General features: G+C 47.1%; 1 protein-coding gene across 1 annotated transcript in view; it reads left to right on the top strand.

The window, feature by feature from the left end:
• The window catches only part of CDC20B (cell division cycle 20B), a 98,725-nt gene that overhangs the window by 76,393 nt on the left and 498 nt on the right, over nucleotides 1–21,834 (top strand). Inside the window, exons 7-11 of the mRNA XM_063946513.1 lie at nucleotides 7,310–7,506; nucleotides 9,252–9,346; nucleotides 19,421–19,646; nucleotides 20,135–20,260; nucleotides 20,459–20,576. Coding sequence (XP_063802583.1) covers nucleotides 7,310–7,506; nucleotides 9,252–9,346; nucleotides 19,421–19,646; nucleotides 20,135–20,260; nucleotides 20,459–20,576 — 762 coding nt within the window. The remainder of the gene's footprint in view (nucleotides 1–7,309; nucleotides 7,507–9,251; nucleotides 9,347–19,420; nucleotides 19,647–20,134; nucleotides 20,261–20,458; nucleotides 20,577–21,834) is intronic.

Raw genomic sequence — 21,834 nt, 5'->3', positions numbered from 1 at the left:
GGTGACAAAATTGTCAAGTCAAGCGGAACGCGACCTGTCAACATCTCCTCCTTCACATTCTCCCGCAACTGGGGGTGCGAGGAAAAGGCTCAGAATTCCGAGCCCACCCGCTGGCGGTGATGCAGGGCAGTCTGGAGCGACTGCTGATGCTGACATCTGGTCCGGACTGAAGGACCTGACAACGATTACGGACATGTCGTCTACTGTCACTGCATATGATTCTCTCAACATTGATAGAATGGTGGAGGATTATATGAGTGACCGCATCCAAGTAGGCACGTCACACAGTCCGTACTTATACTGGCAGGAAAAAGAGGCAATTTGGAGGCCCTTGCACAAACTGGCTTTATTCTACCTAAGTTGCCCTCCCACAAGTGTGTACTCCGAAAGAGTGTTTAGTGCCGCCGCTCACCTTGTCAGCAATCGGCGTACGAGGTTACATCCAGAAAATGTGGAGAAGATGATGTTCATTAAAATGAATTATAATCAATTCCTCCGCGGAGACATTGACCAGCAGCAATTGCCTCCACAAAGTACACAGGGAGCTGAGATGGTGGATTCCAGTGGGGACGAATTGATAATCTGTGAGGAGGGGGATGTACACGGTGATATATCGGAGGGTGAAGATGAGGTGGACATCTTGCCTCTGTAGAGCCAGTTTGTGCAAGGAGAGATTAATTGCTTCTTTTTTTGGGGGGGGTCCAAACCAACCCGTCATATCAGTCACAGTCGTGTGGCAGACCCTGTCACTGAAATGATGGGTTGGTTAAAGTGTGCATGTCCTGTTTTGTTTATACAACATAAGGGTGGGTGGGAGGGCCCAAGGACAATTCCATCTTGCACCTCTTTTTTCTTTTCTTTTTCTTTGCATCATGTGCTGATTGGGGAGGGTTTTTTGGAAGGGACATCCTGCGTGACACTGCAGTGCCACTCCTAGATGGGCCCGGTGTTTGTGTCGGCCACTAGGGTCGCTAATCTTACTCACACAGTCAGCTACCTCATTGCGCCTCTTTTTTTCTTTGCGTCATGTGCTGTTTGGGGAGGGTTTTTTGGAAGGGACATCCTGCGTGACACTGCAGTGCCACTCCTAGATGGGCCCGGTGTTTGTGTCGGCCACTAGGGTCGCTAATCTTACTCACACAGCTACCTCATTGCGCCTCTTTTTTTCTTTGCGTCATGTGCTGTTTGGGGAGGGTTTTTTGGAAGGGACATCCTGCGTGACACTGCAGTGCCACTCCTAGATGGGCCCGGTGTTTGTGTCGGCCACTAGGGTCGCTAATCTTACTCACACAGCTACCTCATTGCGCCTCTTTTTTTCTTTGCGTCATGTGCTGTTTGGGGAGGGTTTTTTGGAAGGGCCATCCTGCGTGACACTGCAGTGCCACTCCTAGATGGGCCCGGTGTTTGTGTCGGCCACTAGGGTCGCTAATCTTACTCACACAGCTACCTCATTGCGCCTCTTTTTTTCTTTGCGTCATGTGCTGTTTGGGGAGGGTTTTTTGGAAGGGACATCCTGCGTGACACTGCAGTGCCACTCCTAGATGGGCCCGGTGTTTGTGTCGGCCACTAGGGTCGCTTATCTTACTCACACAGCGACCTCGGTGCAAATTTTAGGACTAAAAATAATATTGTGAGGTGTGAGGTATTCAGAATAGACTGAAAATGAGTGTAAATTATGGTTTTTGAGGTTAATAATACTTTGGGATCAAAATGACCCCCAAATTCTATGATTTAAGCTGTTTTTTAGTGTTTTTTGAAAAAAACACCCGAATCCAAAACACACCCGAATCCGACAAAAAAAATTCGGTGAGGTTTTGCCAAAACGCGTTCGAACCCAAAACACGGCCGCGGAACCGAACCCAAAACCAAAACACAAAACCCGAAAAATTTCAGGCGCTCATCTCTAAGAATATCCCTTAGGGTGGATAAGGCGCTCACAGGTTTGTCAAAAAAGGTGGCACTGCCGTCTTAGGATACGGCCACTTTGACGGAGCCTGCTGATAAAAAGCAGGAGGCTATCCTGAAGTCTGTATATACACACTCAGGTACTATACTGAGACCTGAAATTGCCTCAGCATGAATAGTGCTGCTGCAGCGTGGTCTATTACCCTGTCAGGACAGGGATACTATTTGCTAACCATAGTGCATATTAAAGACGTCGTCTTATATATGAGGGATGCACAGAGGGATATTTGCCGGCTGGCATCCAGAATTAATGCAATGTCCATTCTGCCAGGAGGGTATTAGGGACCCGGCAGTGGACAGGCGATGCTGACTTTAGAAGGCACATGAAGATTCTGCCTTATAAGGGTGAGGAATTGTTTGGGGATGGTCTCTGGGACCTCGTATCCACAGCAACTGCTGGGAAGGAAAAAATTTACCTCAAGTTTCCTCACAGCCTAAGAAAGCACCGTATTATAAGGTACAGTCCTTTCGGCTTCAGAAAAGCAAGCGGGTCAAAGGCGCTTCCTTTCTGCACAGAGACAAGGGAAGAGGGAAAAAGCTGCACCAGACAGACAGTTCCCAGGATCAAAAATCTTCCCCCGCTTCCTCTGAGTCCACTGCATGACGCGGGGGCTCCACAGGTGGAGCCAGGTGCGGTAGGGGCGCGTCTCGGGAACTTCAGCGACCAGTGGGCTCGCTCACAGGTGGATCCCTGGGTTCTGCAAGTAGTATCACAGGGATACAAGCTGGAGTTCGAGGCGACTCCCCCTCGCCGTTACCTCAAATCAGCCTTGCCTGCTACCCTCGAAGAGAGGTAGTACTGGCGGCTATTCACAAGCTGTACTTCCAGCAGGTGAAAATCAAGGTACCCCTCCTTCTACAAGGCCGGGTTACTATTCCACAATGTTTGTGGTACCGAAACCAGACGGGTCGGTGAGATCCATTCTAAAATTGAAATCCTTGAACACTTATATACGAAGGTTCAAGTTCAAAATGGAATCGCTCAGGGCGGTTACTGCAAGCCTGGACGAAGGGGATTACATGGTATCACTGGACATCAAGGATGCTTACCTGCATGTCCCCATTTACCCTCCTCACCAGGAGTACCTCAAATTTGTGGTACAGGACTTTCATTACCAATTCCAGACGTTGCCGTTGGTCTGTCCCCGGCACCGAGGGTATTTACCAAGGTAATGGCCGAAATGATGATACTCCTTCGAAAAAAGGGAGTTATAATTATCCCGTACTTGGACGATCTCCTTATAAAGGCGAGGTCCAGGGAGCAGTTGTTCGTCGGAGTAGCACTATCTCGGGAAGTGCTACAACAGCACGGCTGAATTTGAATAGTCCAAAGTCGCAGCTGGTTCCTACGACGCGTCTACTGTTCCTGGGTATGGTTCTGGACACAGAACAGGAAAAAGGGTTTCTCCTGGAGGAGAAGGCCAAGGAGTTGTCATCTCTAGTCAGAGACCTCCTAATACAAATACAGGTGTCGGTGCATCAATGCACGCGAGTCCTGGGAGAGATGGTAGCTTCTTACGAAGAAATTCCATTCGGCAGGTTCCATGCAAGGATCTTCCAGTGGGATCTGTTGGACAAGTGGTCCGGGTCGCATCTTCAGATGCATTGGCTGATAACCCTGTCTCCAAGGGCCAGGGTGTCGCTGTTGTGATGGCTGCAGAGTGCTCATCTTCTAGAGGGCCGCAGATTCGGCATACAGGACTGGGTCCTGGTGACCACGGATGCCAGCCTTCGAGGCTGGGGGGCAGTCACACAGGGAAGAAACTTCCAGGGACTGTGGTCAAGTCACGAGACTTCCCTACACGTAGATATTCTAGGACTAAGGGCCATTCACAATGCCCTAAGTCAGGCTAGACCCCTGTTTCAACACCAGCCGGTGCTGATCCAGTCAGACAACATCACGGCGGTCGCCCATGTAAACCAGCAGGGCGGCACAAGAAGCAGGATGGTGATGGCAGAAGCCACAAGGATTTTCCGATGGGCGGAAAATCATGTGTTAGCACTGTCAGCAGTGTTCATTCCCGGAGTGGACAACTGGGAAGCAGACTTTCTCAGCAAGCACGACCTCCACCCGGGAGAGTGGGGACTTCATCCAGAAGTCTTCAAAATGATTGTACACCATTGGGAGAGGCCACAGGTGGACATGACGGCGTCCCGCCTCAACAAAAAGCTAAAAAGATATTGCGCCAGGTCAAGGGACCCTCAGGCGATAGCTGTGGACGCTCTGGTAACACCGTGGGTGTACCAGTCGGTGTATGTGTTCCTTCCTTTGCCTCTCATACCCAAGGTACTGAGAATACTAAGAAGGAGAGGAGTAAGAACTATACTCGTGGTTCCGGATTGTCCAAGAAGAGCTTGGTACCCAGAACTTCAAGAAATGATCTCAGAGGACCCATGGCCTCTACCGCTCAGACAGGATCTGCTGCAGCAGGGGCCCTGCCTGTTCCAAGGCTTACCACGGCTGTGTTTGACGGCATGGCAGTTGAACACCGGATCCTAAAGGAAAAAGGCATTCCGGAGGAAGTCATTCCTACGCTGATTAAGGCTAGGAAAGATGTGATCGCAAAATATTATCACCGAATATGGCAAAAATATGTTGCTTAGTGTGAGGCCAGGAAGGCCCCATCGGAGGAATTTCCACTGGGTCGATTTCTGCACTTCTTACAGTCAGGAGTGACTACGGGCCTAAAATTGGGTTCCATTAAGGTCCAGATTTCGGCTCTGTACATTTTCTTCCAAAAAAGAACTGGCTTCACTGCCTGAAGTTCAGACTTTTGTTAAGGGAGTGCTGCATATTCAGCCCCCGTTTGTGCCTCTAGTGGCACCGTGGGATCTCAACGTGGTGTTGGATTTCCTGAAGTCGCATTGGGTTGAGCCACTTAAATCCGTAGAGCTAAAATACCTCACGTGGAAAGTGGTCATGCTGTTGGCCTTGGCGTCGGCCAGGCGTGTATCAGAATTGGCGGCTTTGTCATGCAAAAGCCCTTATCTGATTTTCATATGGATGGGGCGGAATTGAGGACTTGTTCCCAATTCCTTCCTAAGGTGGTATCAGCTTTTCATGTGAACCAACCTATTGTGGTGCCTGTGGCTACGTGGGACTTGGAGGACTCCAAGTTACTGGACGTAGTCAGGGCCCTGAAACTATATGCTTCCAGGACGGCTGGAGTCAGGAAAACTGACTCGCTATTTATCCTGTATGCACCCAACAAGCTGGGTGCTCCTGCTTCAAAGCAGACTATTGCTCGCTGGATCTGTAGCATGATTCAACTTGCACATTCTGCGGCTGGACTGCCGCATCCTAAATCAGTGAAAGCCCATTCCACGAGGAAGGGGGCTCTTCTTGGGCGGCTGCCCGAGGGGTCTCGGCTTTACAACTTTGCCGAGCAGCTACTTGGTCGGGGTCAAACACATTTGCTAAATTCTACAAGTTTGACACCCTGGCTGAGGAGGACCTAGAGTTTGCCCATTCGGTGCTGCAGAGTCATCCGCACTCTCCCGCCCGTTTGGGAGCTTTGGTATAATCCCCATGGTCCTTACGGAGTCCCAGCATCCACTTAGGACGTCAGAGAAAATAAGATTTTACTCACCGGTAAATCTATTTCTCGTAGTCCGTAGTGGATGCTGGGCGCCCATCCCAAGTGCGGATTGTCTGCAATACTTGTATATAGTTATTGCCTAACTAAAGGGTTATTGTTATGAGCCATCTGTAGTGAGGCTCAGTTATATTTCATACTGTTAACTGGGTATAATATCACGAGTTATACGGTGTGATTGGTGTGGCTGGTATGAGTCTTACCCGGGATTCAAAATCCTTTTCCTATTGTGTCAGCTCTTCCGGGCACTGTATCCTAACTGAGGTCTGGAGGAGGGTCATAGTGGGAGGAGCCAGTGCACACCAGGTAGTCCTAAAGCTTTCTTTAGTTGTGCCCAGTCTCCTGCGGAGCCGCTATTCCCCATGGTCCTTACGGAGTCCCAGCATCCACTACGGACTACGAGAAATAGATTTACCGGTGAGTAAAATCTTATTTTTACCACTGCTGGTTTTCAGCTGCCTGTCTCACTAACCTACCTATCTTCACTTTTTTCACTATATATTTTTTCACTAGAGTGTTGTCCTGAGGTCGCTCGGCTGTATGGGTTTGGGATGTGTCGCGCCCTGGATTTGTACCCCCCAATATGTTAGGGACTTGTCCGATTAATGAGGTCACCTGGACGCTGGTGGTCAAGCCGTTATTTATGGCCATAACTATGTGAAGAACCTCGCTCAAAATGCAAAATTTTCTTGCAATGATTATTATTAATACATTGGTAGTGTATGAATTGTGCACCTGCAACCTTGTCTTTGTATGCAGTACTGAAAAGTCCCCGCAGGGTCATACTTCTCATTACTGGTGTGCTGTTTGTTGTGATACAGAATCTGGTCCGCCTCGCCCATTACCTGTCAGCTATCTTCATTCTCTGTGGAAACAGCAGGTGGCACAATGCAGAAAGTGGAAGCTACTAAAGCTGAGTAAACATCCTATACAGTTGTTGGCCCATTTTCCCGATATCGGGTGATCTGGCCGACCATTGTATAGGTGTGTACGCTGTACCGTTACAGAAGCGTTAGCCAAAAACGGTCTTTAACTCTCCCGCAACACTCTGATTTATCAGGCCGACCTCCCGTTCCCATAGAAGCCCGCCCACACTGCTCTGCTGATCGGTTGCATTCACCCAATCAGTGGAGTGATTGTAAAAGTGTATTTCCAGCTTAAGGTTGCTTAAACGTTACAATTCTGCCCAGTGTCGGACTGGGGCATAAAGGGCCCACCGGGGAAATGCAGTGGTAGGGGCCCATGCTTAAGGGTGTGGCCAGGCAATAGTGGAGGTGTGGCCAACCACCACAGAGGCTTGGCTAACCTTTATGACAATGTACCAGATTAGTAACAGCAATGCACTGTAGAAAATACACCATAGTCCTGTACAGTATAATGGAACATATGTATAATGTATAATTAAAGTAAACTAGGATAGAGTTTGGAACCTAATCCCAAGAGGAGGTGGGCCCACAGGCAGAGGAGGTGGGCCCACAGGCAATGGGGCCTACCAGTGGTTTCCCCTGTTCTCCTGTGGGCCAGTCCGAGCCTGATTCTGCCTCAGTTTTAAAAATAATAACTATGTATTGCTCCTGACCGCATCCTACAAGAAATATGAACAATGCGGAAATGGGGAATTTATTGTAAATCTGGACTGATTCAATAATTGATTTATTAATTGCAGCAATTTCACTGACTTTCAGAATTGGTTGTATCGATTTGCCTATTGCGTCTCACCCCGGACTTGTGCATATTTTGATCTGTAGATTTAAACCTCCTCGATTGGAGTTCAGAAAATCTTGTTGCCATAGGATTAAAATCAGCAGCATATATCTGGAATGGTGAAAATAATAGCGTGGCTCAAAGTATTCCTTTACATTCACCGTCAACGTACGTTTCATCAGTGTCCTGGTTAAATGCTGGGACATGTCTGGCAATCGGCACAAGCAATGGAGAAGTACAGGTACGTTTTTATTTTAATATATGCTTTTAGGATGAATCAGGCCCTTAATGTTTAACTAAGACCAAAGTGGATCGCAGTGTATAAGTTTGGCATCCAGGAAAGGATATTTGTACAAGTGCCGGATTGAAATCGTGTATGTTAATTATCTATGTGGGAAGTACTTGAGACATTATTTTTTATATGTTTTATCTAGTTCACTTCATTGACTTTTTTAAGAATTGTACTACATAGAAAGATGAAGGATGCATCTTCAGCATTGGCGTTTGTCACGTCTAGCAAAGTTTGGGGATCCGGCAGTTGAGACTTGCCCAAGGAGGTAGCAGGCTGGGGAAGAACAAAATGAGGGGGTTGGATATAGTTCCTTTGCATGGGATACGGAGCAATGAAGGATGTAGGCGGAGTTTGAGAGTCAATGGAAAGTATTTATTATGTACAGAGCAGAGGTAGAAAACTGAGGTTGATGAACGGTGACTTGAGAACGTGGTCGTAGACAAAGAACTGTGGAACTGTGGGTGAGAGTAAAACGAGGCTGAAGACAAGAACCGTGGACTGCGACTTATGAGATGAAACTGCGGTAGAGGAACTGAGAACTGTGGACGGTAGTTTGGGTCGTGACTGGAGACTGAGAACTGTAGACTGTGGCTTGAAAGATGAAGCTGGAGATAACGAGCTGAGGACTGTGAATGGTGGTTCGAGGACTTGGCTGGAAGCAAGAATCTGCGGACTGTGGCTTGGAGGACGAGGCAAGAGACCCGGGGTCGTCCGTGCCCAAAGGGTCTTACTGAACCGGGTTTTCCAAGAGCGTCTTCACGGGCAGCAGCAGGCTAGGAACGGGAAAACTGCAGCAACAACTGAGAACTGGCAAAGCAGGGTTAGACGTACCAGAATACAGCAGGAATCCTGGGAGCACAGGCTAAAGCACCTACAACAGGGTTGTAACTTGAAGCACTGGCATCCCTGTCCTAAACCAGCCCCCTTTTATAGGAAGAAGTCTCCCTGGATTGGCTGGAAAACTAGGAACAGGAATTATGTCAGAAACTTGGTCTCCAACATGGCGGCGCCCAGTAATGCAGACCTTTTCTGACAACATGCTGCTCACTGCCCCTGGTCTCCTAGGCAACGGCTTAGTGAGGGCGAGCTGCTGCAGCGGCGTCCCGCCGCCACGAGCGGACCCCCTCAACGCCATTACCGCTGCCTGTACCCTTGAACCCAGCGCCGCAGCCCTCCACCGCCGCTGCCCGGCCGCCCGTGAAGCCCGCCCCGCGGCCCCAGTGTTCCGGTAAGACCCCGGACGCTGACAGCGTTTCTATAATGGGTGCAGTGTGTGCAGTGCACACGGGCCCCTGAGTTCAGTGGGGGCCCACACTGCACACACTGCACCCATTTCTCCTATACTTACCTTTCCAGAGTCCATCGCTGACCGTGTGTGGGCCCCTTCCTCTCCCGTAGCCGTCGCTCCGCTGCTAGCGCACTGACTACTAGAGACTCTGACACAGTGCAGGAGTCTACAGCGCATGCACAGGACTCCGAAAAAATGGCGCGGCAACCATTTTTCAGAGTCCTGCGCATGCGCTGTAGACTCTGGCACTATGCCAGAGTCTACAGCGATCAGAGGGCTAGCAGCGGCGCAACGGCTACGGGAGAGGAGGGGGCCCACACACAAAGTCTGCACACGGGTCCCCTCCTCTCTACAGACGCCCCTGATCTTCAGCGATGTAGTAATGGGTTGCTTCATTCTTTTACAGCTGTGGGACATTGAGACACAGAAGAGGCTCAGGAACATGCATGGACATATGTCTGTAGTTGGAGCTCTAAGCTGGAATCAGCACATCCTAAGCAGGTATGCAATTTATAGGGTGACACCTTGGAACAATGGCAGTTATAGGACATTGTCATTCTATGTGCCAACCATAGGCAATTCTATAATGGGGGCAGTGTGCGCGGTGCACACGGGCCCTTGGGTCTAGGGGGGCCCACACACTGCACCCATGTATTATATATTATACATACCGTTCTGGAGTTACGCGACGGAGACCCTGCTGTGCTGGCACAAATCACTTGGAAATTGGTCGTGGCGGCCATTTCCGAGTGATTTGCGCATGTGTACTGGAAGTGTCCCCGGGAACAAGGTGCAGGCACCATGTTCCCGGAGACCTACGCTTGCGCAGTAGACTCTGGCATTATGCCAGAGTCTACTGCTGCCGGAGAGGAGGGGTCCCGCGACGGAGGCTGCACGCGGTTCCTCTCCTCTTTAAAAATGCCCCTGGTGCCAACCATTGTGAGTTTTTGGGGCCTGATTCTGAGTCCCATGTAATGCGATTGCAATTACTTTCTGTGATCGGAAGTCCCATGCGAACATCCTCTGATTTTCAGAGTCAGACTCATCTATACGTCAGAGTCACACTCATCTGTGCAACTGTCCTGCCCCTACCCCTCCGCTTGCACAAGCAATAGCCTTGTTTCACTGCCACCCCTACGCCTTTGCACTAGGCCTAGCATTGTTGCCAGAGTGAATGTGACGGATCTTTGCTCACACACTGAAATCAGAATAGTCCTTGTCTGTACATGCCACCGACACGACCATGGCAAATTTATTCTACATGCAAATCTCTCGTCACCAGCCCTTTGCCACGCAGTATCATCCATCCTGTCGCAAGTGAGAGGTAGCCATGAGGCGTACGTTACGGAATTGCTCATAAGTACTTTAAGATGTGTTCACAGGCTGCAATGCATGCACAGTTTCCTAAAACTAGATTAGTCTGTCCACATTCGGAATTGCGCACAACTCGGAATCAGGCTCTTTGCGCCAGTGATTGTGAGTCTGTGTAAATGTGAGCATGATTCTCATTTGACGTGATGTATGGTTTGTAAATAATGCGATTTGTTAAATGCAGAATTATTCATCAATCTACATAAATTGGCACTATTTATGTGAAGGATGAGTCTCACTCATCCTTAGCACTGAAGATGTAATTTTTTGTTTAAGTGTATGGATGCTTAGGGTAGTCCTTATGATAAGAAGTTAGTTTATTAAAACCAGTATGCACTATTTTGATTCTATAAAAAATTGCAGCATTTGGATGGAAATGTGGGTTAAAACAGGCATACATGTACGAGTGCTAATTAACCACTTAACTGGCAAATATTTTTTCTGAAAACTACTCAGAAATTGTTTTTTTTGATTGAATTAGGTTAAGAACAATTATTTAATTATGTATTGAAACAAAAAAGAAGTAAAAAAAAGATTTTTTTTTTTTTTATAAACATAGGTTTAAAAAGCAATGGTCGATATACCAGGTCATTGATGATCGGAACATCACAACACATGCATACGGATCGTAGTACGCATGCGTGAGGCCAAATAGCAAAAAAAGTGCTGCTTTCTCTGCCCTGAGCAGGGAAATAAGGACTGGCAGCCATGAATTTTATCCTTGGCTGACAAGGAGAAAATTAGCCCCTTAGGCCTCCCCCCTTTCCCCCACCATCACCTCCTTTCTATCTGTCTTTCTCTCTGGCAGAGGGTGGGAGTCAGTGGCGTAATTATAAATTTTACTCCCTCAAGCCAAAAAAGTTTCTGATGCCACCCCATTGGCATTTAATAAGTAATGAATTTGAGCGCCGTAGGCATGCGGCCCCAAAAGGGGTGTGACCGCTCTGGAAGGTGCGTGATCTCACTGGAAGGGGAGTGGCATTGCAGGAAAAGACTACCTTATACCCCAGTTTTGCAATCTGCACATCCAGACATTGGCCACCAATGCCCCTTACATTATTTGTCATTTATCCTCCTTATAGTAATTCACCTTACACTCTGGGGGGAATTCAATTGTTTGAAAAGTCGGTTGGGTGTCTGTTTTTTCCTGTCTATTAGGAAAAAACAGATACCCAACTGACTTTTCAAACAATTGAATACCCCCCATTATGTCACACACCGTAATGCCCATTGCACATTGTCACACACCATAATGCCTATTACACAATATGCCACACACCGTAATGCCCATTACACAGTTTGCCACACACCGTAAAGCTAATAGCTGCAGGGATAGATGGCACTTATGTACTCTTTCTCCTCGAGCAGATGGTGTTTTCAGGGGCCTCCTGTCCATACCTGCGCAGGTGCATCATGAGAAGGTTGTGCATGTGCAACTCTACTTACAAGAATCATGTATGCAGAAGACAATCCTGAGATGGCATTAGAGTTTAGCTTTTTGCAGTCGGCTAAATAATACTGACTTTATAATTTTCATAGCAGGCTATGGGGATTGCAGTAAAATGTTAGACTGGAGGGACTGCAGGTGAAATCTGTGAGGTGCTTGTTCTGTGAGGAAAAACTAATTCTCTGAGAAGTCACATTCCGTGAGAAGTCTCACGATATGAGAAGAGATCACATGCTATGGGTAGAGGTCTCATGCTATGGGTAGAGGTCTCATGCTATGGCCCAGTGGTGCATCCACAACAACCTTGACCTCAACCCCCTCAAAACTGTCGAGATGATAGTGGACTTCAGGAAGGAGTCATCTAGTGCACCTCCACTAACGATTGCTGACAGTGTGGTATCTCTAGTGGACTCCAAGTTTCTAGGGACCACAATCTCCAGGGACCTTAAATGGGGGTCCAACACTGACGCCACTGTTGGGAAAGCGCAGCAGAGGTTGTTCTTCCTCAGGCAACTAAGGAAGTTCAACATCCCACAGAAGCTCCTGCTCCTCTTCTACTCCGCGATTGTGGAGTCGGTACTGGGCTCCTCGATACTCGTATGGTACAGCTCCGCCAGCGCGAGGGACATATGCAGGCTCCAAAAGGTGGTCAGAACCTCAGAGAAGATCATCGGGGCCGACCTTCCCTCAGTCCAGGACCTGTACTTGTCCAGAGCTAAAAAGCGGGCAATGAAGATAGTAAAAGACCAGCTACACCCCGGCCACAGCATGTTTATCTTGCTTCCTTCAGGCAGGCGTTACAGGGCTATCCCCGCCAGATCTACCAGAAGCCTCAAAAGTTTCTTTCCCCAAGCTGTCCGCCTGCTGAACTCCTGAACATTGACTGACTAGACGTACATGTAACTCACTTGTGTCCCTACGGTATACCTATCTGTGTAACTTTACTTGCCCCCCCCCCCCCCCCCCCCCCACACACACACACACACACACACACCTGCTTACCTGTTACCTACTTGGCTGTTGTATAGCAAACCGAAGACAAATTCCTAGTATACGTAAGTATACCTGGCCAATAAAGCTGATTTTGATTCTGATTCTATGGGTAAAGGTCTCAGGCTATGGGAAGAGGTCTCAGGCTATGGGAAGAGGTCTCAGGCTATGGGAAGAGGTCTCAGGCTATGAGGAGAGGTCTCAGGCTATGAGGAGAGGTCTCAGGCTATGAGGAGAGGTCTTGTGCTTTGACAAGAATCATGCAAAAAGGAGAGGTCTCATGATATGAGGAGTGGTCTCAGGATATGGAGAGAGATCCAAGGCTATGAGGAGAAGCATCATGGGGACACAGTAACACCTTTCCTTTTCTCTTGCTTTCACTTGAGCTGCTGCATTTACAAGAGCCTACAAGCATGATGCCCCTGATCTAGCAGGACTTGATTTATTACAGATGATGACTGAAAAGTACATCTATTACTAGCTGCTAAAGTCTATGTACAGTTATATGCCCTCTTGCCCAGATTCCTCACCCCTGCACCACATAGCACTCATCACCTAAAGCTGGGCAATGGCCAAACACGGTGTATGGCCAGCTTTATAAATATAATAATAGGATTTTGATAACCTACCCGTAAATCCTTTTCTCCTAGTCCGTAGAGGATGCTGGGGACAACATCAAGAGCATGGGGTATAGACGGGATCCGCAGGAGACATCGGCACTCTAAAGACTTTTCATTTGGTGTGAACTTGCTCCTCCCCCTATGCCCCTCCTACAGACCTCAGTTGTAGGAACTGTGCCCAGGGAGACTGACATTTCGAGGAAAGGAATTACTTAACTAGTAGTGAGATACATACCAGCTCACACCTCAACCATGCCGCACACATGGCATTCAACATAACACACGCCAACAGGCAGTGGCGTAAGTTTGTCCTAGTTGCCCGGAGGCAAGAAAAATATTGGTGCCCCCCCCCCCCCCCCTATATCTATCTATCTATTTATCTATGTATATATATATATATATATATGTGTGTGTGTATATACAGTATATATATATATTTATATATATATATATATACATACATACATATATATTGCTCCTGCATAGCAATCCTGCAGATTCTAACTATGTGAAGCTACTACAAAACCATTGCAACTAGGCAGATCTATGTAGGGGTCCAGCCACACACTACATAAATCTGCTGAGTCACTCACAATGCTGATTATTTCTCTGACAATTAATTTGCAAGTGTCATATCCAGGATTATAACCCACAACCTATTACACTGGAAGCATGCACCTTACTGATGGAGATATCTGCTGTTGCATAGGAAGTATAAGAATTCTAACTATATGTTACTTGTAATTGTCAGAGAAATAACTTCATAGTTAGAATTCTCATGCTTCCTTTATAGGAGCAAATAGCTTCATCAGTAAGGTGTCTGCTTCCAGTATATCTATAATAAAGAGGGTGTGATTTGTAAGGTGTAGTGGCTAGTGGGGAAGTGCCCCCCTTCAAAGCAGAAGCCCGGCGGCAGCTGACTCCGTTGCCTCCCGGAGTTCTGCCTCTGCCAACAGGCATGAACTAATTGCAGCAACATGCTGAAACCAAGATAACACAACATGTGTAACTGTAAACTAAACTGCAGGTAAAGTACGCACTGGGACGGGCGCCCAGCATCCTCTACGGACTAGGACAAAAGGATTTACCGGTAGATTATCAAAATCCTATTTTCTCATACGTCCTAGAGGATGCTGGGGACGACATCAAAACCATGGGGTCTATAACAAAGCTCCAGTACGGGCGGGAGAGTGCGGATGACCCTGCAGCACCGATTGACCAAACTTTAGGTCCTCATCGGCCAATGTGTCAAACTTGTAGAACTTAGCAAATGTGTTTGACCCTGACCAAGTAGCTGCTCGGCAAAGTTGTAATGCCGAGACCCCCCGGGCAGCCGCCCAGGATGAGCCCACCTTCCTAGTGGAGTGGGCCTTTACCAACGTCGGTAACGGCAATCCAGCCGTAGTATGAGCTTGCTGAATCGTATTTATAATCCAACGTGCAATAGTCTGCTTGGAAGCAGGACAGCCAATCTTGTTGTGATCATACAGGACAAACAGAGCCTCTGTTTTCTGTATCCGAGCTGTTCTAGCAACATAGATTTTCAAAGCTCTAACCACATCTAGAAACTTTGAATTAGTGAATGTGTCGTAACCACTGGCACCACAATAGGTTGGTTTATGTGAAAAGCAGAAACCACCTTAGGAAGAAAATGTTGTCGAGTTCGCAACTCTGCCCTATCTTCATGGAAAATCAGGTAAGGGCTCTTGTGAGACAAGGCTCCCAATTCAGACACCCGCCTTGCGGATGCCAATGCCAAAAGCATCACCACTTTCCAAGTGAGAAACTTCAACTCTATCTTTTGTAGGGGCTCAAACCAATCCGATTGAAGGAACTGCAACACCACGTTAAGGTCCCATGGTGCCACTGGAGGAACGAATGGAGGCTGGATGTGCAGAACCCCTTTCACGAAGGTCTGAACCTCTGGAAGAGAGGCCAATTGTTTTTGGAAGAACACTGACAAGGCCGAAATCTGGACCTTGATTGATCCCAATCGTAGGCCCGCCTCCACACCATACTGCAAAAAATGGAGAAAACGTCCTAAGTGAAACTATTCCGAAGGAGCCTTCTTGGATTCACACCAAGACACAAATTTTCTCCAAATACGGTGGTACTGTTTTGACGTTACTCCCTTTCTGGCCTGAATAAGGGTGGGGATGACCTCCTTAGGAATACCCTTCCTGGCTAGGATACGGCGCTCAACAGCCATGCCGTCAAACGTAGCCGCGGTAAGTCTGGGCACACACACAGCCCCTGCTGCAGCAGGTCCTCCCGAGGAGGAAGAGGCCGAGGATCTCCTATGAGTAACTGCTGAAGATCTGGGTACCAAGCCCTTCTTGGCCAGTCTGGGGCAATGAAGATTGCTCGAACCCTTGTTTTTCTTATGATCCTGAGTACTTTTGGGATCAGCTGAAGTGGAGGGAAAACATACACTGACGGAAACACCCACTGGGTCACCAGTGCATCCACTGCTACTGCTTGAGGGTCTCTCGACCTGGAACAGTATCTCTGAAGCTTTTTGTTGAGACGAGACGCCATCATGTCTATTTGAGGAAATCCCCAAAGACTTGTCACCTCTGCGAAGACTTCTTGGTGGAGGCCCCACTCTCCTGGATGGAGAACGTGTCTGCTGAGGAAGTCTGCTTCCCAGTTGTCTACTCCCGGAATGAATATTGCGAACAGAGCTTGTAGATTTTTTCTGACCAGCGGAGGATTTTTGTCGCCTCTGCCATTGCCGCTCTGCTTTTCGTTCCGCCCTGCCTGTTTATGTATGCGACTGCTGTTACATTGTACGCCTGGATCTGGACGGGACGGTCTTGAAGAAAATGTACCGCTTGCTGAAGGCCGTTGTAAATGGCTGTTAGCGCCAGAACGTTTATGTGAAGGCAGGCTTCCTGTTGTGACCAACGTCCCTGGAAGTTTTCTCCCTGAGAGACTGCTCCCCAGCCTCGGAGACTTGCATCCGTGGTTACTAAGACCCAGTCCTGTATCCCGAACCTGCGTCCCTCTAGCAGGTGAGAGCTGTGCAACCACCACAGGAGCAAAATCCTGTTTTTTGATGACAGGATTATCTTTCTGTGCATGTGTAGGTGTGACCCCGACCATTTGTCCAACAGGTCCCACTGGAATACTCTGGCATGGAACCTGCCAAACTGTATGGCCTCGTAGGCTGCCACCATTTTCCCCAACAACCGAATGCACTGATGGATCGACACACTTCATGGTTTCAATATCTGTTTTACCATTTTCTGGATTTCCAGAGCCTTTTCCAGCGGAAGAAATACTCTCTGAACTTCTGTGTCCAGAATCATCCCGAGGAAAGACAACCTTGTCATCGGTTCCAACTGTGACTTTGGGTAATTTATGATCCAACCGTGTTGTTGGAGTATTGACAGGGAGAGGGATATGCTTTGTAATAACTGCTCCCTGGATCTCACCTTTATTAGGAGGTCATCCAGATAAGGGATTATATTGACTCTTTTCTGACGAAGGAGGACCATCATCTCCGCCATCACCTTGGTGAATACCCTCGGCGCTGTGGAGAGACCGAAAGGTAACATCTGGAATTGGTAATGGCAATCCTGAATCGCGAATCTCAGATAAGCCTGGTGAGGAGGATAAATGGGAACATGCAGGTAAGCATCCTTTATGTCCACCGACACCAAGTAGTCCCCCTCCTCCAGACTGGCAATCACTGCCCGAAGTGATTCCATCTTGAACTTGAACCTTTTCAGGAAGAAATTCAGATCTTTTAGATTTAAGATCGGTCTGACCGAGCCGTCCGGCTTCGGAACAACAAAGAGGCTTGAATAAAAACCCTGCCCTTGTTGTGACAACGGTACCAGGACTATGACCTGGTCTTGACATAATCTTTGGATTGCCGCTGTTACTGCTTCTCTCTCTGGCTGAGAAGCTGGCAAGGTCGATTTGAAAAATCTGTATGGGGGAACGTCTTGAAAGTCTAGTTTGTATCCCTGGGATACTGTTTGCAACACCCAGGGGTCCAGGCCAGATAGAATCCAATCCTGGCTGAAGAGTTTGAGATGTGCCCCCACCCGAGCGGCTTCCCGCAAGTGAGTTCCAGCGTCATGCTGGGGATTTGGCAGAATTAGTAGACTTTTGCTCATGGGAACCTGGAGCTGGTGTGGGCTCTTTCCCCTTCCCCTTCCCCTACCTGCAAAGAAGGGGGAACCTGTCGTGATAGGTCTTTTTTGCCGGTGCAGGCGCAGAGGGAAAAAATTTTGACTTACCTGCGGTAGCCGCCGAGACTAACGCATCCAGGCCATCGCCAAATAAGGCCTCACCTTTATATGGGAGAGCATCCATGTTTCTTTTGGAATTTGCATCTGCGTTCCACTGGCGAATCCATAAGGCCCGCCTAGCCGATACTGCCATGGTAGTGGCTTGTGAACTCAAGAGTCCAATATCCTTCATTGCTTCCAGCATGTAGGCGGTAGCTTCCTTGATATTCCCTAACTTAAGGAGTATCTCATCTTTATCAATCGTGTCAATTTCTGATGACATGCTTTCTGACCATTTTTCAATAGCGCGACTCACCCATGCGCAGGCAATAGTGGGCCTGAGCAGTGTACAGGGCCGAAACTAGGATTTTCCTCACCCGGGGCAAGGCAATAGTTTGCGCCACCCCCAAAAAAAAACAAAAAACCCAACAGTAAAACAAACTCTGTCAGACTAAAATATCAGATTACCAGGAAGTTTGAGAAAAGGGGATACTATTGGACAATATTCCCCTATGTGCCTCAAATGCCCTACAGTATGCCTTACAGCACTGCCGGTAAAAAAAAATAAAAAAAATCCCTGTTCCTCTGTAACTTCTTGGCGCCCCCTCAAATCCTGCACCCGGGGCATATTCCCCCTTAGGCCCCCCCCCCCCCTAGTTACGGCCCTGCAGTGTACCATTGATTACATAAATGGATTTCAATGTTGTTTCCATTTTGCGGTCTGCCGGCTCTTTAAGAGAAGCCGTGCCAGGAGCAGGGAGAATTACCTTCTTTGTCAACCTGGAAAGTGCACTGTCTAACACAGGGGGTGACTCCCACTTTTTTCTGTCCTCAGCCAGGAAAGGGTAAGCTATGTGAATCCTTTTGGGAAAACGAATTTTTTTTATCAGGATTCACCCACATCCCTTCAAACAGAGCATTTAGTTTGTGTGAAGGAGGGAACGTGACTTTGGATTTCTTTTCCTTACATAAATAAGCTTTCTCCTGAGGTACAAGAGTGCTTTCTGTAACCTCCAACACGTCCCTTATAGCCACAATCATATATTGTATACTTTTTGCCAATTTATGATCTCTCTCTCTGGATTCACTATCGTCGACACAAGAATCAGAATCCGTGTCGGTATCAGTGTTTACAATATTTGCAAATGGTCTCTTATGTGACCCAGAGGGGCCGCCCGCATAAGGAATAACAGCATCCTGGAAAATCACATCTTCCACAGATTTTCTCCAGCATGCAGCCTTAGATTCAGACTTATCCAATCTATGGTTAATCAGATGCATACTGTCACGTAGCTCTTTCACCCATATAGGCTACTACTTCCTGTATTACTCACTCTAGTGCACCTTCACCTCCTCTCTCCTAGTAGAGTGTAAGCTCTCTAATGAGCAGGCTCTATTCTATCCTTATTTTCACTTTGGCATCCTTTTTCCTGCTCGTATGTCCTGCTTTCCCCTCTGTCCAGTGAACTGGGCAAGAACAGTATAGTAATATGTAGATGTGGGTGAGATACATCAGTGCATGGAAGAGTTGAATTGTACCTTTGGCAAAACACATCTAGAAAGGCAGCAAAAACTATATTGCAAAACACTATCGCTCCCCTTTTCAGTCTTGTACTGACACTGCTAGTTTGAATCCCTGTGTGAGCTATGCCATAGTCCTAATACAGAAATATGAGTAGGCCACAACTTTAAAATAGATTTAATGGTCTAATAGTAAAAACGAGGCACATATAAGCTCAATTTAAAAAAATATAAACTATATAGAATATTGCAAGTGAGATTGTTAAAACTCCGTAGCATTAATTCCTTCTCATGCATCATCTGCTTGCAATTTCTAAATGGATATTTATGAGATTGTGCTATACATGTATTATTGAAGCACAAATATTTTTCTTTTATAATCCAGTGGCTGCAGGCTTGGCAGCGTACACCACCATGACGTCCGCATGGCACAACACCACATAGGCAGTCTACGTCACAAGCAAGGCATTTGTAGTCTAAAGTGGTCACCGTCGGAAAGACACTTTGCCAGTGGGTCAAGTGATGGGCACCTCAACATCTGGCCCTGTGATCTAGGATCAACCAAGCTTAGCACACCCTTGCAGAGCATTGTGAGTCCCACAGCAGTAAAGGTGAGACATGCTGTTTATTTATGATCGGTCCACCGGAAAGACCATTTACCAGAAGTAAGACACCCCTAAGATCTCTATCCTGTTATTTATGCACTAGAAAAACATTTCACTAATGCTTCCATCTTCATTGCAAAGACTTCATAATATTTTATAAAAACATACAAAGTATTGTTCAGTTTTTTTATAAGTCACTTGAATGATCTCACGTTGTTTGTCCTTGAATAGAGGTAGATGACAAACAAAGACATGGACATAATCTATACAAGAGTTTCCCAAATGCCACCATCACAGTCCAGGTTTTAAGGATATCATTGCTTGAGCACAGGTGACTTATTTAGTAGCTCAGTCAATTTAATTTAACTATCTGGACTCAATCATGGATATCCTTAAAACCTGGACTGTAATGGCATATATTGTGAAACTCTACTCTATGCTTAAATAGAATATGTCAGCATTAACATATTTTACCTGATGCTTGTACCCTTCAGGCGATAAGTTGGTGTCCATGGCTCCCAGAAACTCTTGCCATTGGCGGTGGAATGACCGATGGACATATACGTATTTGGGACACATGTAATGGGAAAAACATACACTCAACCAACACCAACTCTCAGGTACAGATTATATACTGTAGGTGGTATATTGCGGTACTATACAAGAGTATATATAAATTCACAAGTGGAGTAGGTGGCACTGGAATAATCATCATGAATCTCGAGGCAATTACTATTATTTATAATGTTCGTGTCCCTGTATAAGTTTAGTTATGCCCTATATGGCCTATTGTTCACTTACATATATTCCTTAACCAGATCTGTTCCATCCTGTGGCTGCCTGACACTAGAGAGCTGGTCACTGGTCATGGATACCCAAGAAACCAAATGACTATTTGGGATTACCCAACTTTATTAAAAGTAAATGATGTGCACGGTGAGTATACTAAGAGACGATTGCTTGTAGAGTAATTCCTCCAAAATATACATGTTACCAATAATGCCCTAGCAGTGCTGCTGGGGTGATCATCAGGCAAAGTTATCACCTTTAGTTAGTCTTTAAAATGTCTTGGAATATATTGAATATAGGTTGTTCGGAAATGCTAATAGATACTATCTTGCAGGTTATGTGTACCATTAATCTGGTCTCTTCCCCTACAGTCTAATATTTATATGTGTTGGCAACATGAGAAATGAAGACCATCTTTAGTAACATTTTGGGACTACTGAAGTGGATAAGGGGGAAAATGGCATTCTACAATGCCCAGATCCACTGCCCAGTTGGAGTGATCTCTTTGCTAATTAAGGACACTTCTTTATTTGCTCATTAAGATTTGATGTTTGTCCTTTTTGCCCAATAATTAAATATATATTTAGGCAAAACGCAAAGTCTTGGTACATTTTCCATGTGCCATATAAGCAGACAAGCCATGATGGCCTGCAGGTATGGGTGTAATGTTGTTTGTAGGGAATTAACTTGCAAATTGGGCTTGTGCTTGGTGAGAATTAACTGGTGAGTCCCGGACGCCATTGCTTACGGGGGTGATTCAGACCTGATTGTAGCACATCTACGATCAGCTTCCTTGATAGGGGGACGCCCAGCACAGGGCTAGTCCGCCCTGCATGTCAGGCCCTACCCCATCGTACAAGTACAAGAGCATCGCACAGCGGTGATGCTTTTGTACTGTAGGAGTAGCTCCCTACCAGTGCAGCTCCTGCGCGCTGGCAGGGAGTTACTGTACCCGTCTCTGCCCGGGTCGCAGCGGCTGCATGTGACATCACGCAGCCACCGTGGCCCGCCCCCACAACGGTCCGGGCACGCCTGCCTTGCCCGGACCGCGCCCCCCTAAACGGCGGCCAAATTCTGCCGGCCCGTCCAGCGACCGCCTCTGCCTCTGGAGCTAAAGTACCAGCCAACCAGCTCCTAAATGACATTTTTGAAAGCCAGCCTTTGACATGGCAGTTAGATGCTGATTGGCTGGTTCTTTATCTTATCTTCAATCTTCAGTTTGTTATCAATAAGATTGATGACCAAATTCAACTCCTGTGGTTTTTTTTTACCTTTAATTTGTTTCTAGTGTTAAGCTTGTGGGTAAAGGTTTCTTACTGAAGTGACACAACTGGCATCAGCCATAAAGGAGTTTATATTGTAATGAATTCAGTTTATATATGTGTGTGTTCATGTATATTTACAT

This window comes from Pseudophryne corroboree, chromosome 1 (genome assembly GCF_028390025.1).
Source record: "Pseudophryne corroboree isolate aPseCor3 chromosome 1, aPseCor3.hap2, whole genome shotgun sequence".
Lineage (NCBI taxonomy): Eukaryota > Metazoa > Chordata > Amphibia > Anura > Myobatrachidae > Pseudophryne > Pseudophryne corroboree.
The sequence above is the reverse complement of the archived record's forward strand: the minus strand, read 5'-3'. Positions and strand labels throughout refer to the sequence as shown.